This window comes from Rhipicephalus microplus, chromosome X (assembly GCF_043290135.1).
Source record: "Rhipicephalus microplus isolate Deutch F79 chromosome X, USDA_Rmic, whole genome shotgun sequence".
NCBI lineage: Eukaryota > Metazoa > Arthropoda > Arachnida > Ixodida > Ixodidae > Rhipicephalus > Rhipicephalus microplus.
The window spans coordinates 253,543,401-253,558,634 of NC_134710.1; the positions used below are offsets into that span (position 1 = coordinate 253,543,401).

The 15,234-nt window shown below is 43.7% G+C and overlaps 1 protein-coding gene across 2 annotated transcripts in view; it reads left to right on the top strand.

The window, feature by feature from the left end:
• The window catches only part of LOC119161592 (netrin receptor DCC), a 135,375-nt gene that overhangs the window by 106,015 nt on the left and 14,126 nt on the right, over window positions 1-15,234 (top strand). For both annotated transcript variants that reach the window (XM_037414137.2, XM_075878944.1), the window contains exon 6: window positions 138-407. In XM_037414137.2, the coding sequence (XP_037270034.2) occupies window positions 138-407 (270 nt within the window). The remainder of the gene's footprint in view (window positions 1-137; window positions 408-15,234) is intronic.

The following is a 15,234-nucleotide window of genomic DNA, read 5'->3' on the forward strand; positions in this document are numbered from 1 at the left end:
CTGTCTGTCTGTCTGTCTGTCTGTCTGTCTGTCCATTACCATATACTGAAGCTTAGCTTACAGTGAAGAAGAAAATTTCTGCACTCATTTTAGGGCTATGTTGAATGTTCACAATGGTCACTTCTGCTTTGTTTCAGGTCCCACAAGCATCCAGGCCATTCCGTTATCGAGCACGTCGGTGCTGCTGTCGTGGGGGCCGCTGGCACCGTACGTAGTTGGAGGCCAGTACCGTGTACGTGTGCGGGATAACGGGAACTCACAACGCTTTCTGAATGTTGGCTACGTCCTCTCGGCCATCATTCAAGATCTAGACCCGACGGAGAATTACACGCTCTCGGTTCAGTGGTGCCCTTCGAAGAACGTTTGCAGTGACTTTGTGTCCACTACGAGGATTGCAAGCGCACCAAGTAAGTGTATCACAGTATCTACAATACTCAGCGACATTTACCATGATCAGTGGATGACAGTAGCAATAAAACTAATGCTTCAAAGCGCCATTGGTAAATGGGACAACCGGGCCTTAGTGTCCGTAATATTTTAGCTTAAGCCTCTCTTCTTTGAGGGTGCATATAATCAAAGAGAAGGATAAGATCTCATAGCATACGAAACCAGCGTTTTAAAACGCTGTCATGCTTCTTAGTTTTTTACTAACCATTTTTATTAGCTGTTTTGAAGAGTAAAGAAAGCAGTGCCATCAATTACACAAGGCGCTGTAGTAACGTTCGAGCAAATCTGTAGAAGTTGTATTTCGCCACTTCAAGGCAATTGCTTCAAAGTACAATGATGCAGCCTCTGAGGCTTTTAAAAATCGGAATCGCCATGTGCTGCCTTAAGACCATAAGTCGGCAAACTCACTCATAATTCGACTCATTTGGACTCACTCCGACTCACATTAAGCCGTGAGTCTGAGTATGAGTGAGTCCGGGTGATTGATATTTTCTTGAGGCTGAGTCCGAGTGAGTCCAGCTGAAGAAAATTTTTGTAAGTGCTAGTTCGAGTGAGTTTAGCTCAGGAAAATATTGGTTAGTCTGAGTCCGATTAAGTCCAAAGCGCAAAATATATTTTTGAGTGAGTGTGAGTGAGTTACACTTGCTTTTGTCGACCTACAGTCTGATGTAGTCATCTACAGCGTTACTATTAGCCTTGCTGGATTCACGCTTATACTCATATCTACACACATATATTCCAAATCAGTGTAGTTCATACACCATTTTAATATTTATTATTCAGAGCTTGACATCCATCCCCAGCAAGTCTTTTATGGCAGTTCGTGATAAATATATCTTATGCTGTCTTCTCTCCCAAGAAAAATGACCTTAACGATTTTCAAGCACTTGGAACGCGTTGTCGAAGATGCTTGTTCTATTTGTATTTGGCAGAACATGGAAATATGCTATGGAAAATGAGCCAATATCAGCGATTAGGTGATATATTGGTGTTAGAGAGCATTGACACTATTGTAAAGAAATTAGACACTAACGGACTCATGAGTTGAATCAATAACTCCAACTGATACCGAGCCGCGAGCCTGCGTGAGTCTGAGTGAGTCCGGTTGAGTGATGTTTTGGTGAGTGCGAGTTCGAGCGAGTCCAAAGCTCAAAATATATTTCATGAGTGAATGTGTGTGAGCCCTACAAGTTTGGTCGGCCTATGCTTAAGACCTCGCTCTCAGATAGTGAGTGCACATAATGAGCGGCCACTTTAATGCGCAGTGAAGTTACGCGTCTATTCTGCGCAGTTATTCTCACCTTGCTATAGCGACTGTAGCCGAATTCTAAAAAGTTCAATTTTCTTCAAGTCTTAACACGGTCGGAGAGAGCAGAACTAAAATGTTACATCGGTCACGTTTTTTTATTGAAACAGGTATAACACAAAAGTGAGAGCTGTATTCAGAAAGGTAGTCTAGTGTATATAATACATTGTTACGCCACAAGGTCAAAACAGTGAATGCTAAAGCGACAAGCTGTAATATCATGCGAAGAACGGCAAACCCCTCGAAACGTCCACCCTGTCTTCAATCAGAGAGGATGCACAGAAAGAGCATACACAGGACGAGCGCGAGCTAACTGTCACAGCTCAACACTTCAAGCGCTGTGCTCAGACAAGGAAGCACGGAACGAACGCACAGGTATACACAGGATGAGCGCGAACAAATGTTCCAGGTGTTACTTGGTGATTGAGCAGCACGCTCCTTTCACAAGCATGGCTGCTGCAGCGAGCGAAGTGGCTCTCTGCAGTTTCAACGCACACTTGTGGTGATATCCCGAAAAGTATGAACCACTACGAACATGAAAGAAACGCATGCGCACGCGCACGAGTGACTAGGCCCCGTTGAGGCAAGCGCGAAAGGGTGTGTCAACCTTTTAAGAAAGGCCTCTGCAACCGTAGCGCCAGCTTGCCAGTGATAACGAAAACACACTAAAGTTACCGATATATGAGTACCGACAGTGCTAAATAGTGTAAATAAATAACCGTTAGGAAGCTGAACAACGCATACCTTATGGCCGAGGTGGCTCGCGCTGCGCGCTGCAGAGCGAGGGGGCGTATATGTTCAACTCACTGTAGCGGAATTTTTGTATTTTTGTATTTTTTTGCCCTCTCTTAGTATATATATACTTTACGACGTCATATTCTTTACAAAAATACGTCGGTGGCGCCGCGGTGAACCCCCGAATTAAACACATCCGTGTTAAAAGCATGAGTCATATATATTGTTCACGCGCATTCCTTAATGCACAGGCCAAAGAAAGTTGAAAGTAGATACAGTGTCAGCGTTGTTTTATTGTGATCGCAATTATATGGACACTCTCAGCTGGATTTTGCCGCCAGCATCGCCATCACTCACTCTATATATATACGTATCGATATATATCAAAACGTAAGAAAAAAAATAGTCCAGGAAAAGACTCCGGTGCGTGGAATCGAACCTTTTAATTGTGAGGGAGAAGCGTTAGCCACTTAGCCACGAAGGAGCACCTCATCGAACGTTCAAACGGCAAGCTATTTATATATGCTAGATAGGGCTAATGACGAGCATCTCGGGGGGAACTATTACCAGAAAGCTTTACCAAAAAGATGACGCAGTGGCGCACGCTCTCATCTGCCACGCGTAATTTCCAGCGTGGAGAGGACGAGGAGGGGGGCTGGACACTCATTCGCGTGCCCTTTTGTCGCGGTGGGGAGTATCGTACGTCTTGGCTGGTCTTGGGCTTTCATTGGAACAAATATCTTGTAGTCACCGGGCGCACAAAGGTCACTGCAATCGTCGCACAGCCTTCTTTTGCGAAAAGAACGCACTTTTCAGGCACAGAAAGTAACAACTGAGACACTTATTCGCGTTCATCTATACCTGTGAGTACGTTTATTGCTTCATTTGTGCGTGAGAAACGCGAGACACGTTTCGATATGCTGGTCATTCTCAGCATTATCTTCCAATTTGTTGATATCACGTTCCTTTCTTCGCTTTTGCAGTAAAGCAGTGACTTTTTTACGGTTGTAAAAGAAGCTAAGTAATACAAAAATTTATGATGCACAATCTCCTTTGGCAGTTGACTAATGGCTTATTCGGTTGGGTGGTTACGAGCGCTCTGGAGCGCTCTGAAAAGTGACTGAGCGTTCTGTTAGTAGAAATTGAGCACTAGTACTACCTTCCGTTAGTTCTTTCAAAGCGTCAGCTTCCGACTCAGAGTGCTCCCAACCACTCTGACTTCGAACTGAGAGCGTGGGGCGATCTGACCGGGAGTACGGCTCACATAACACAAGCTGGCAAATCACGTGGCTGCCAGCAGGTGCACTAGGTGAAGAGCGCGAGCGCACACTTCAGAACGGGACATCGCCGGGCGCGTAATACTTCCTGCACGTGCATTCTTAATGGCGTTTGTGAGCGTGTGTGGGGCGCGTTCACATGCGCGAATCCATAAATGCAACATGTTAATTAGAATGTAAACATTCGACAGAAGTCTGCCTGGTTGGGTATGAAACTGGAAGATGATTTAGACTTAGGAGGCTACGTAGCCTCCGCAGTCACCCCAGAGGAAGGTACCAAGTCGGTTTCGAAACGTCTGCTTTCTTCCAAACTTTTGGTTGGAGTCTAAATCGTCTCCCACCATGTTAATTCCATGGCTAGCAAAGGTGGAGGAAACGCTAGTGCTGTCGTTACTGCAATTCGCACACAGCCACGTGATTTCTCTCGAAAGATAACTGTTCACACAATGACAATCACCAGATTGATTGGCTGAGCTAGAAAGTCTGTCGCTGCGTCTAACTATGTCGGAGACGTCCACCTAATTGATCGGCGCCATTCGTCGGCGCACAGCAGGACTGTTTACCTGGCAGCTTCCCGCGTTGGCGGCACGGTGACTCTGCAGGTGTGCTGCTCTGAAATCGCTCACGTATTCGGTTGGTATACGCTGCCTCTCGCGCTCTGATTGCCAGCTGCCTCAGCATCTGGTGGCTCGGCGCCAAAGGACCAGAGCAGCCAACCGAATACGCCTTGACTGTTGCGTTATCGTCGTGTTTTGTCCTAGAATGTATCCTCTTGAAAAAAAAAATGTTTTCGGGTAGCATCGGCGTCTTTTTTATGTTTATAGTGATCGTCAGCGTCTGGAACGCCCCCCAGGCTTGCACATCAGGCCAACACCACAACGCTTGTTTGGTATCAAAGTTTTGCAAGACATGAGTTCTCCTGATGTGTTAAATCCTGAATATCGAATTTCAAACTGTTTCCTGGAAAGAACGCTACTTACAACTCCACGAAATTCAGCGAAATTTTCATAGACAGTGCTCTTTTTTGTGTTTATTTTTCGCAGTGAAACAGCCAATTTATGTGGTCCAGGTATAATCGCAGTTTGAAAGTGTGAGTCTGGTGTGTAGTTCAGACGTTAAGATATTGCTATTTTCAACACCCGGATTCAAACCTAGCCTCGTGAAAAAAAAAAAAAAAAACGTCCATGGCATTATTATTCTTTCGTGTGAGAGGAACGGACAGACAGACGAACTGCGCTATGGTCAAGTCAGCACGCAAAGGCATATGTATTTGTAATTAGTGATAAAAACTAATTTTGGGGTAATAACAGCTGTGTCAATACTTGCTATCTATGTAGTAATAGCAGCATTTGTCCCTGCCAAGTGAGTAACTTTAATACTATGACAATTACTTTTTAGAGTTAGTATCTATAGTTAAGTAGCAATACAAAGTGAGTGACCACTGCCTTCACAGTCACTAATACTGGTGAACTGCAGTTACCAAACGATAGGTTTACACGGTGTTGGTTTATGTGTTCCGTTCATTTGTTAAGTGAAATGAATTTATTACAAAAGCATAATCTTTAATCCAAAATAAAACGGTATACTTGGTTGGTTTGTGGGGCTTACTGCCTTAAAGCGGCTCATTTAATGAGACCAGCCGTAGCAGAAACACCATTGTGTTGTTGTACCGCTTAATAATCCCTTAATCTGATTCTCTGCCACAATGAAATCTTCAGAGAACCCACCACAATGAAATCTTCAGATAAGAGCACCTACACAGAGACATTAGTGAACAACTTACAAAAACACGCAAACGCACGATACCAAGGATTCTACGTGACATATACTCTAACAACAACTTTAAGGCCAAATGCTCGACAGGAGCACTTTGTAGTAACAGACGTTGTACTGGTGAGCAACCACGAAGCTACACTTACGATCTATGTTTGTTTTCTACCCAGATGCTTACCTCCTAATACTTCATATGTATGTTGAATAAGCGAAATAGTCTTATTCTCGCAATATAAAAAAGATGACAGCTCGTCAAAGTTTACCATAGGATTGGCGCAGCGTATCGTTCAGATGCCGGTAGAGAGAGTAACGTTCGCGAAACCTCTCCGTACTAAATTAATAACTATGACACGCTGGGTTGTATTGACAATGTGTACTTTCTCCTAAATATTTTTGTATTAGTTGAACAATACAGACACATTGTAAATTTCACGAAGGAGTGGCAAATGCCACAAAAAATAACATTTTACAATTTATTTTTTAAAGAAAGCATGAAACATTTTTGAAGGCAATACTCATTCAGTGTCATACTCAAGCACGCAGTGTTTGTGTGAATGTAGATGGAGCTTCTCATGATTACACCGTGCAGTGTTAATTGCTCGAATTGGCAGAAAAAGCTCATATTTCTTTAGAATAGCTGCGACTCATTTCTGTCTTCCTGGTAATAAAGAGGCCCATATATGTATTGTAATGAGATGTTAAATTTCAACATGGCATTTCAAAAACTTTTTTGAGTCCTGAGGAAGCGATATCTAAGAGAGCGGAGCACCCCCTCTTCAAATCATCATTTTTATTGAAAAACGCGTGAAGGCTTTTGCAACCCGCAGGATAAAAGTGAATATCTATATTACACTTCGCTGGCGCCATTCCTGGACATTTGCCTAATACTTCTAGCACTCGGTGAACTGCATCAACTAAGATGGCTTTTAAAAGGACTGGTAATAACTTTACTTTTCTTCTTTCATCATTTGTGTGGGCTGTAGAGTAACAGGTGTATACTAGGAAACGGGATTGTAGTTTCCGAGCAAGAGTTAGGCTATTTGCCTAGTTCGTTCATTTGAAGCAAGGATTATAAATGAAGAAATGTTTTTCTTGATACCATGGCACCACGATAGTAAGAAATACCAGAGAGCAAGACGCCATTTCATTTCTGTTTGCTACGCCGCAGCCTTATTCGCATGCATGTATTATTAACACTGGCTTTCTATGATTTTTTTTTCATTAGGATTAAAACAAAACTCCCCCATGTTTAGGCCATGATGTAACAACATGAATGAATGAGGTGCCTCAGCAATATGTTGTAACGGCCGCTACTGGAGCGTTAGTGCTACACCAAGATGGGGCACAAGTTACCATCGTACTTGAACACTTTTTTTACGACCGCTGAACAGTCTGCTTGTCCATGGAAAACTATTTTCGTTTGGCAGAACCAGCTTTGAGTTATAGGACTTACCAAATAGGTTAGCAGTTTACAGACGCATCCAAAGTGCTTTGCCAGCGTTTTTCTTGAAAGAGAGGATAAAACATTACGGAGTTTCGGCAGAATGGGAACCCAAAAACGAAATATACACGCGTACAGTCGGCATTTCAGTACTTTTGCCAGCGTGGCAGAAAAGAGGCTGCCGGGATATGGAAGAGAAATCGCCCCCGGCCGAGGAAAAATGGACTTCAGCTCATTTATATTGTGGTACGCGTGGAGGCCTACGAATGAACATTTTTTCTCGTAAACGCGTGACTGTGTTGATATATGAAGCGTCGCTGCTTTATTGCAACCCAGGAATTCTGGTAGATATTGAACTATTTCAGCTTTCCACTTGTTGCTACTGTGCTGTCCACTTGAGAACAGCATTTCTAGCGTACCTTCTTCAAAATATTGCGAGCACTATTTAGGAGCTTCGGGGAACAACATCTTTATCTAATTATGGGGATATCCATAGTTGGCCGTTGAAACAAATGCTGCCGTGGGATTGCACCTGAAGCTTTCATTGAGAAATGTGCACGCATAATAAAGGATCTGCATTAGCAAAAATTTTTTTTTGTGTCCGCCTAGGTGTGTGCTCTGTTTTGCCACGCAGTGCTCTAGGTACACGTTTGCTTGCAGTTCTTTTGAATAGTTAACAAGAGAGCTCCCAGCCTAGTGAAGAGTTTCGTATGCCATTCCAATAACCCTATATTTTTCGTGAGGGACCCGTATATTTTTCGTGTATTTGTTTCTGAATAAATTTGTGTAAATATATTGCCATGTGCACTTATTTTCATGTGTTTATGTAACTGCTCATTTACACGTATAAGCACTGCCTTCAGCAAACTGCACCTGGGTGCATGGGAACTTTCCAGATTATTTAGGAATCGCCTGGTAAGACCACGCACTGCACGCAAATAGTAGAGACTATTCTGGAACTAACCCGGGTTCAAGCGACAACTCTGGAAGGTTTCATAAGATATGTGTAAACCGACCGGTAATTCACAGATTAGCAGATGAATCGAAGCGTGGTGTCCGTACTCCCCGTTATCTCTGTACTGCGAGGGTAGTTTGTACTTGCCATTACTGGGCACATGTTGAAGCATTTATTCTGTGTACCGACTGCGTCCTGCTTTTCTTCATCGCCACGACAACGCAACAATATGCAATGATTGTAATGGCATAAGGAACACTTGAGTAGTGTTAACTCCAATATAGGCGTCAACAAGCCAGTGTTAACGCGTAATTGTGTGGAAAGGCTTCTCGGGCCTCAACACCTACGTCAATATCATGGTCTTGAAACAGTAAGACGCCAGAAATGGGCCCCCTTTGTAATAATTAACGAATAGATGTTCCTTACTCTAAATTAATGTTGTGAATATCTACCTAGCAACTTTGCCAATCTCTGAAGAACGTGAAGGGCCTAGATATTGTTATTTATAGACCCTATAGCACCGATGACTCTTATATGTTAATTAATAAAGGTCATAGCATACAGAGTTGATCTCTCACATTGATTGCTTCTCTCGCATGGTAATAACCAACAATTACGAACTCCAACAACGTAACAGTTATGACAGGGTCTCTTAAAAATAAAGGGTTCCGCATGAAGAGCAACACTTTCAGTAAACGTTGCACAGCTTTTCAACAAATAGATGATTAATCTATATATGGGGTTCAACGTCCCAAAACCACCATATGATTATGAAAGACACCGTAGTGGAGGGCTCCGGAAATTTCGACCACCAAAGGTTCTTTAACGAGCACCCAATTCTGAGCACACCAGGCCTACAGCATTTTCACCTCCATTGGCAACAACCAGGTGTGTCTCAATGTTGAGAGAGAGAGAGACAGAGAGACAAAGAGGAAGGCCGGGAGGTTAACCAGATATTGGTATCCGGTTCGCTACCAAGCACTGGGGGTGGAGGAATAAGGGCACCGAAGAGAGTGCAGAGAGAAAAAAATGGAGAAAAAAAACGCACGTTCACTCATGAGAAAACAAAAACACAGAAAATGTGTTGTAGCTACAACCACGCAGAAAGGCCAGTCAATCGCAAGAAGTGCAGTAGCGCTTGTAGGGCCTTTTTCTTTGACGATGCATCCTGGCGATATTGTGAAATTCTTTCCTCCAACAAAGGTTGACTACCTAAATGGCTGAGCACATAGTGAAGGCATAGTCGCCGTCCACTATACTCTAAGCAGTCACAAACGATATGTCGGATGGTTTTTTTTTGTCACAGGGGTCACAGGTGCCGGCCATCCTAACGCGGAAAGCGTAGGCGTTGGTAAACCCAGCGCCCAACCACAGCCTACATAAAAAGGTGTCGTCTGCTGGGCGAAACATCAACGGGGCTTCAAGACTTGACATAGGGTCAAGCGAGCGCATTCGGGCATGCTTAAAGTGCAGCTCATTTCATTGTGACGTGGTTTGTTGACAAGCAAGCCAGCGGAGCTACCGTGCAGCATCGGTGCTAGAAAGCGGTAGTAGCAGTTCTTGGTCCTCTGTGGGGGCTGAGCGGGCCGTTTGATCGGCCCGTTCATTGCCGATTATTTCACAGTAACTAGGTAACCAGTGAAATGTAATTTGGTGCCTCTTCTCAGTTAGGTGGTGTATAACCTCTGCTATCTTTAGTACCAGCTGCGCGTGCGGTCCACGGCGTAAGGCTGCCAGTACAGACTGCAGTGCCGCCTTCGAGTCGCAGTAAATAGTCGACTTGCATGTAGGTTGATCGATCAATGACGGATTGTAATGCGGTACGAAGGACTGCCAATTCTGCTACCACTGATTTTCTTACACGATATGTGTTGAATTTAATTGTCGTGACTAGCCTTGGTATCACGACTGCTCCGGTTGAGCTGTTCGACAGAACCAATTCGCCAGTGTATATATGTATAAATTCTTGGTATTTTTCATACAAGAGAAGTAGTGTGAGCTGCTTAAAGGCCGGTAACGACAAATCGTTTTTTTTTTCTGTACGCCAGGTATAGTAATGTTATTATTTGGTTGAGCGAAGCACCATATAGAAATCATAGGTCTAGCGGCAGGAGAGAGTGAAGTTGTGATAGATTCACCAAGAGCGGTCACTGTTTGGCAGTAAGATGTGTGTGGTCGATACTCTGGTAGAGAGGCAATAGGTGATAGCGAGGAGTTTGAGCAAGGTGTCGTATATGTGTCCTCCGCATTTCACTGACCAATGCTTGTCTTGATGAGGTGGTCCCTTGCGATGGCGATAGTTGCCACTGTCGATGCACTTTGAGGCAAGCCTGGACAAATCCATAGTGCTTGAACTTGGACACTTTGAATCATTTGTATATTTGTTTTGCTTGCATTGGTTAACACACGCAGGCTGTATGTACCGAAAGAAACCAAGAAAAAAATTGACCACGTATCTGCATGTTAATCTGCAGAAGTCGTCGAAAGACGATAGTCATGCTTGTGGAGAGAGTGAACATAAGATTTATTTGATTTTCTGCGCAAAAAGAAATCGGTGAATGGTATTCCAGAGGCGCTGCGTTAGAGTGCCTCGAGCGTGCAGCGGAGGCGAAAGAGCACATCAAGTCACGCCACACGTGAGACATGAGCGCTATCTGGCAGTTATATTGGAAAACGAAACGCGCGCACCCTGCGCGCCCGTCTCGGAGTTGATGAGGTGTAGAACGCAACGTGACGGGTAGGTACCACCACCATTTCGTGTTAGCAAAGCGTTGGAAACACTCGCCTTTTTGTGCAAGCGTTGCATGGTCGGCGCAGCGTTATAAGCGCTACAATTCTTAAAATTACTTATGTATGTCTTTTCTAGTAGAAAGCACACATGCAAAATATATACGTGTCGTTATTGCGCCCCAGACATGCGCAATAATTACTTTTTAATTGACAGTTGCACAAGTATGGACGCTAAACCTTGAGGAACATTGGTGGGCGCTGCGGATGGGGTCGGCCGTTTCAAGTACCCGGTGCCGTTAAGAGTGGACAAACAGATAAATGTAAAGACAGACAGACAGACCAAAATTTTTGCGCCGAAGGTCCCCAAGAAAGACTATCGTCTTAAATAACCCTGTATAGTGTCAACATAGTGGCTCTAACCTTCCACAATTCCTTCCACCGAAGACTTCGAACTAATGACAAATGCCTGTCAACCACTTTTTATGTAAGGCATATGCGGGCTCCTGAGAGGTCTTTCTTAATTAAACATCCAGGCACTTGTATGATCGGAGCCCCGCCACGGTGGTCTAGAGGTTAAGGTACTTGGCGGCTGACCCGCAGGTCATGGGATAGAATCACAGCTGCTGCGGCTGCATTTTCGATGTAGGGGAAGTTTTTAGGAGCATGACCTTAGATTTGGGTGCAAGTTAAAGAACCCAAGGTGGTCAAAATATTCGGAGCCCTCCACCACGGCGTCTCTCATGTCAAATGTAACTTCCCGCCCTTTATCAGTTAGGTGGTGTATAACCTCTGCTATCTCTAGTACCAGCTGCTCGTGCGGTCCATGGCGTAAGGATGACAGTAGAGACTGCAGTGCCGCCTTCGAGAGCCGCCTTATGATGATTTCGGACATTAAACACCACATATTAATCAAATGAACTTGTATGATCGGAAGTAAAGTATCATTTCGGCGTTTATCAAGACGCTGTAGCTTTCCATTGGTTTGCGCGTGAACTTGCGACACAAGTGAAGATTTCTCTGACGAAATTCCCAGACCTCGGTTACGGAGGTAAGTTGCAGCTTCAGAGGGAGGCAGCTCTCTAAATTTGTGCTTGCAGCTGTAGACGTTTCATCGCAGATGTCCAAACGCATATGTCGCCCTTGTACAATGCGACACTACTTGGCAGATGCTCAAGGAGAGCGATTAGCCTCAAGTTGAATAGTGCAGGAATAAGCAAGCCACCTTGGGGAACCCCACGGTGGCTGTGATGTAGTGAAGAATCACTGTCCTCGGTTCTCACGACAAAGGGTCACTCCAAGAGATAGCTGCATAGCCACTGAAACTTCCGACCACCCATTCCTACCTCTTCGAGAGTGGCGAGGATAGACTGATGGGTTGTGTTATCATACGCCCCTTTAGCATCAAGAAATAAAGAAGCGCAGAGGCGCTTACGGCCTACGTATTGTACGTAGGTGCCCAGGTATAGGACGCTATGAGTTGATGATCAGCCATGTTGAAACCCCGTCATATCATATCGCCTGGGTAGATGTTGTGAGGCTCGAGGTACCATTCTAGCCATCCTAGTACCACCCTATCTATCACTTTGCCCATGCAACTAGCCAGTGCAAACAGTACGATGTGAGCACCACTGGTGACTTTCCAGGCTTCAGTAATAGAACCCAACGACTGGTCTTGCAGTTAACTGGGAGGGTGCTCTCTCGCCACGAATCCATTGTACATCTCAAGGAGGGTACTTCTTGCGCGCTCATCAAGGTGATCCAGTGCTCTGTAAGATGTTGAGGATACCGCTCAGGATATATGAGCGATACACCCCACGGGACACATAAAAGACTCTTGGTGAAGGCGTTTAGTCATGAAGCCGATGGTTTATGACATCGTACAACGCGGTCACTAGCCAATAGTTTGGCCTTGGGCAAGGTTTCTTCTATCTCCCAGTAATAATAATTCTTGAGGTATTGATTTCAAAAACGGCGATACGATTACATGAGACACCGTAGTGCAGGACTTTTTGGCCACGTAGGATTTTCAAACGGCGTCGACTAAAGAAACAATTTCGCTATTCACTAAGATTAATTCATTTTTGCAACAACATTTATTTACGTGCACCGACATAATATGCTGAATCTGAATAGCTATCCGGACACGAGGTTGTACTGGCGTAAAATAAAATGGAAAAACTTTTGTCATTATATCTGCCGCTTCACGTCACTCTATATTCACAATACAATGTTCACTAGAAAAGTTATCTTGCAACTTACAACATAGGATCGAGAAAGAAAAACGGAGGCACGTAAGAGCATAAGATAACTGCTCGCTTACGATTGAGTATATAAACCCAGCACATCAAATACAACACGTACTACATTACCTGTGTCGTTTTTTTTTTCAGAAGATGTTAGTGCCCTATTTTGCAGTTTTCACCACTGCAGTGATTGCTTTCGTACTTGAATTTCCACCGCTGTCACTTCCGTCGGGAAAGTGCCACGTAAACACTGCAGTAATCGTTAAAGTCTTGCGACTTTAGAACTGATTTGAAGTTTAGGAGATAATTGTCCTGAGGTAAGCGAAGGAACGAACGCGACTTCATACAATATTTTATCCACCTGTACTGTACGCATTGCATTGTACCGTCGTCAAGACTTGAGAGATCTTGTGCCGTTTTGGCACAACCAACAAAGCTATTGAAACTAATTCACAAATTCAAGTGGTGCATGCATGAAAAAAAGCAAGTAAGGCGGCTTTACACTGATGGTAGCAAGCTTGAAGGAAGTACGGAGTTAGACGACCTTCTTGGTTGCTCTTTAGTGTTATCTTTTTGTTCCTTTCTTGCATTCTTTTTTTTTCGCCCTTCTGGTTCTTGTAAGTCTTTCTCCATCTCTTTGTTTCTGTTTCTTTTATGATAGGTTCACTTTCTCTGTGTCTATTTCTTTAAATCCCATTCGTTTCTATACTATACTCTAATGAGAAGGCTGCTTGTATAGTATAGCACAATGTACTGTAATGTATATCCTACATTGCCAAATTACATGGGCCGCGAAACTTCGAACAAAGAGTGCAGGAAAGCTGTTGTCAGAGGGATCAACAGCCGCCGATCATTGAAGCGTGACGAAGGGAGGAGGGGACAAACAACCAACACTAAACTCAATATATTTTTTTGCTTCAAACAATCGTAATTTTATATATGTTGAAGTAAATATAAATTTACTATATCTGACACCTGGTTAAATGACTGATTACCCCAATTTCATTCACGTGCCATAAGTGGGAAGGAGGGGAGGGGGCGTATCAAGGCAATTTGCTGTCAGAGGTTGCGTTTAGTTCGGCGTGTTCTTTGGTTCAGTACATTGCCAGGCCAACGAATCATCACTCAATTTGTTGTGGTGGTTTCATGCGTACCTTCAGTACTTGACTCATCTTTATACAATGTTTACTGGTTTGATATTTCAGTGCTCAACTAGCTCACAGAATGTGTAGATATTCGCTCCTGTGACTGCGGACAGCTTTCGCTAGCGCGCGGCTGGCGTGTTCTCGCCTTTGATGATGGTGAACGTGACGCTTAGGAACAAGACGCTGTACTCTACGTCTTCCAAAGCTATATTTTCAAAGCTGCTGTCTCGCTTCAGGAGTTTCGACGATTAGGAAACGTGAGTTTTCCAACTTTTAGGCTATTGTTCTCGTGAACAATTGTCTCACAATTGCCTCGGAGAAGTTTTTTGTGCATATTGTAAGTACGTAATTTCGCTAATAAAACAACTTTTCTTCTGAAATCTTTGTTTTTTTTTGTTTCTTTCTTCTTCCACATTTAATTAGCGAGGCAAAAGACGCAATAAAATTGCATATTAGGAACGGCAATTAAAAGGTCAGCAATTAAGGAAATTTTTGATATCGCGTCATGTGGGGAATATGCACGACGTCGCTACCGCTTCTGGTTGTGATGTCATATTTTATTTTATTTTTATTTTTGTTTTCTCTTAGTTGTACTCTTCTCACGCAGATGGTGACGATGCAACGAGCATTCGACTATTGCGTCCATGGGCTTCTATGGAAGTTACGCTACCCGTTTACACATACATTGTATCCTATACAGGGCAATGCTATGTTCGGCCCGCGTCTCTGCATAGCTGAGTGGTTACGACGCAGATACGTAGGTTCGAATTTTACCACAGCAAGGAATCTTTGCAACCAATTCTCGTTATTTTTCTTTGCCACGCTTTTGTTTAACAGTGAAGCTGTTTAAGCTGTCGATAACTTGTGCTCAGTCCTGCAAAACTCCTACGGTGTGAATGCGCTACAGGAATTAGGCAAGCCAAACTAGCGAAATAAGTTTATGCGAGTGCTAAATGAAAACACTCCTCGGTGAAGTGGAGCACCTGAAGCACGAGAAAAGAGGGAGAAAAAAGAGATAGAAAGAAGAAAAAAACTTTAACTGGGCTAGTTGTCACACACTGATATTGAACGAAGAAACAGCGTCTGAACGGGATAACAAAGAGAGGACACAAATTCAGTGCTGAATAACAACTATTTTATTGCATTTGTACGTCACCATATAAAAGCAAGAAGAAAATTATT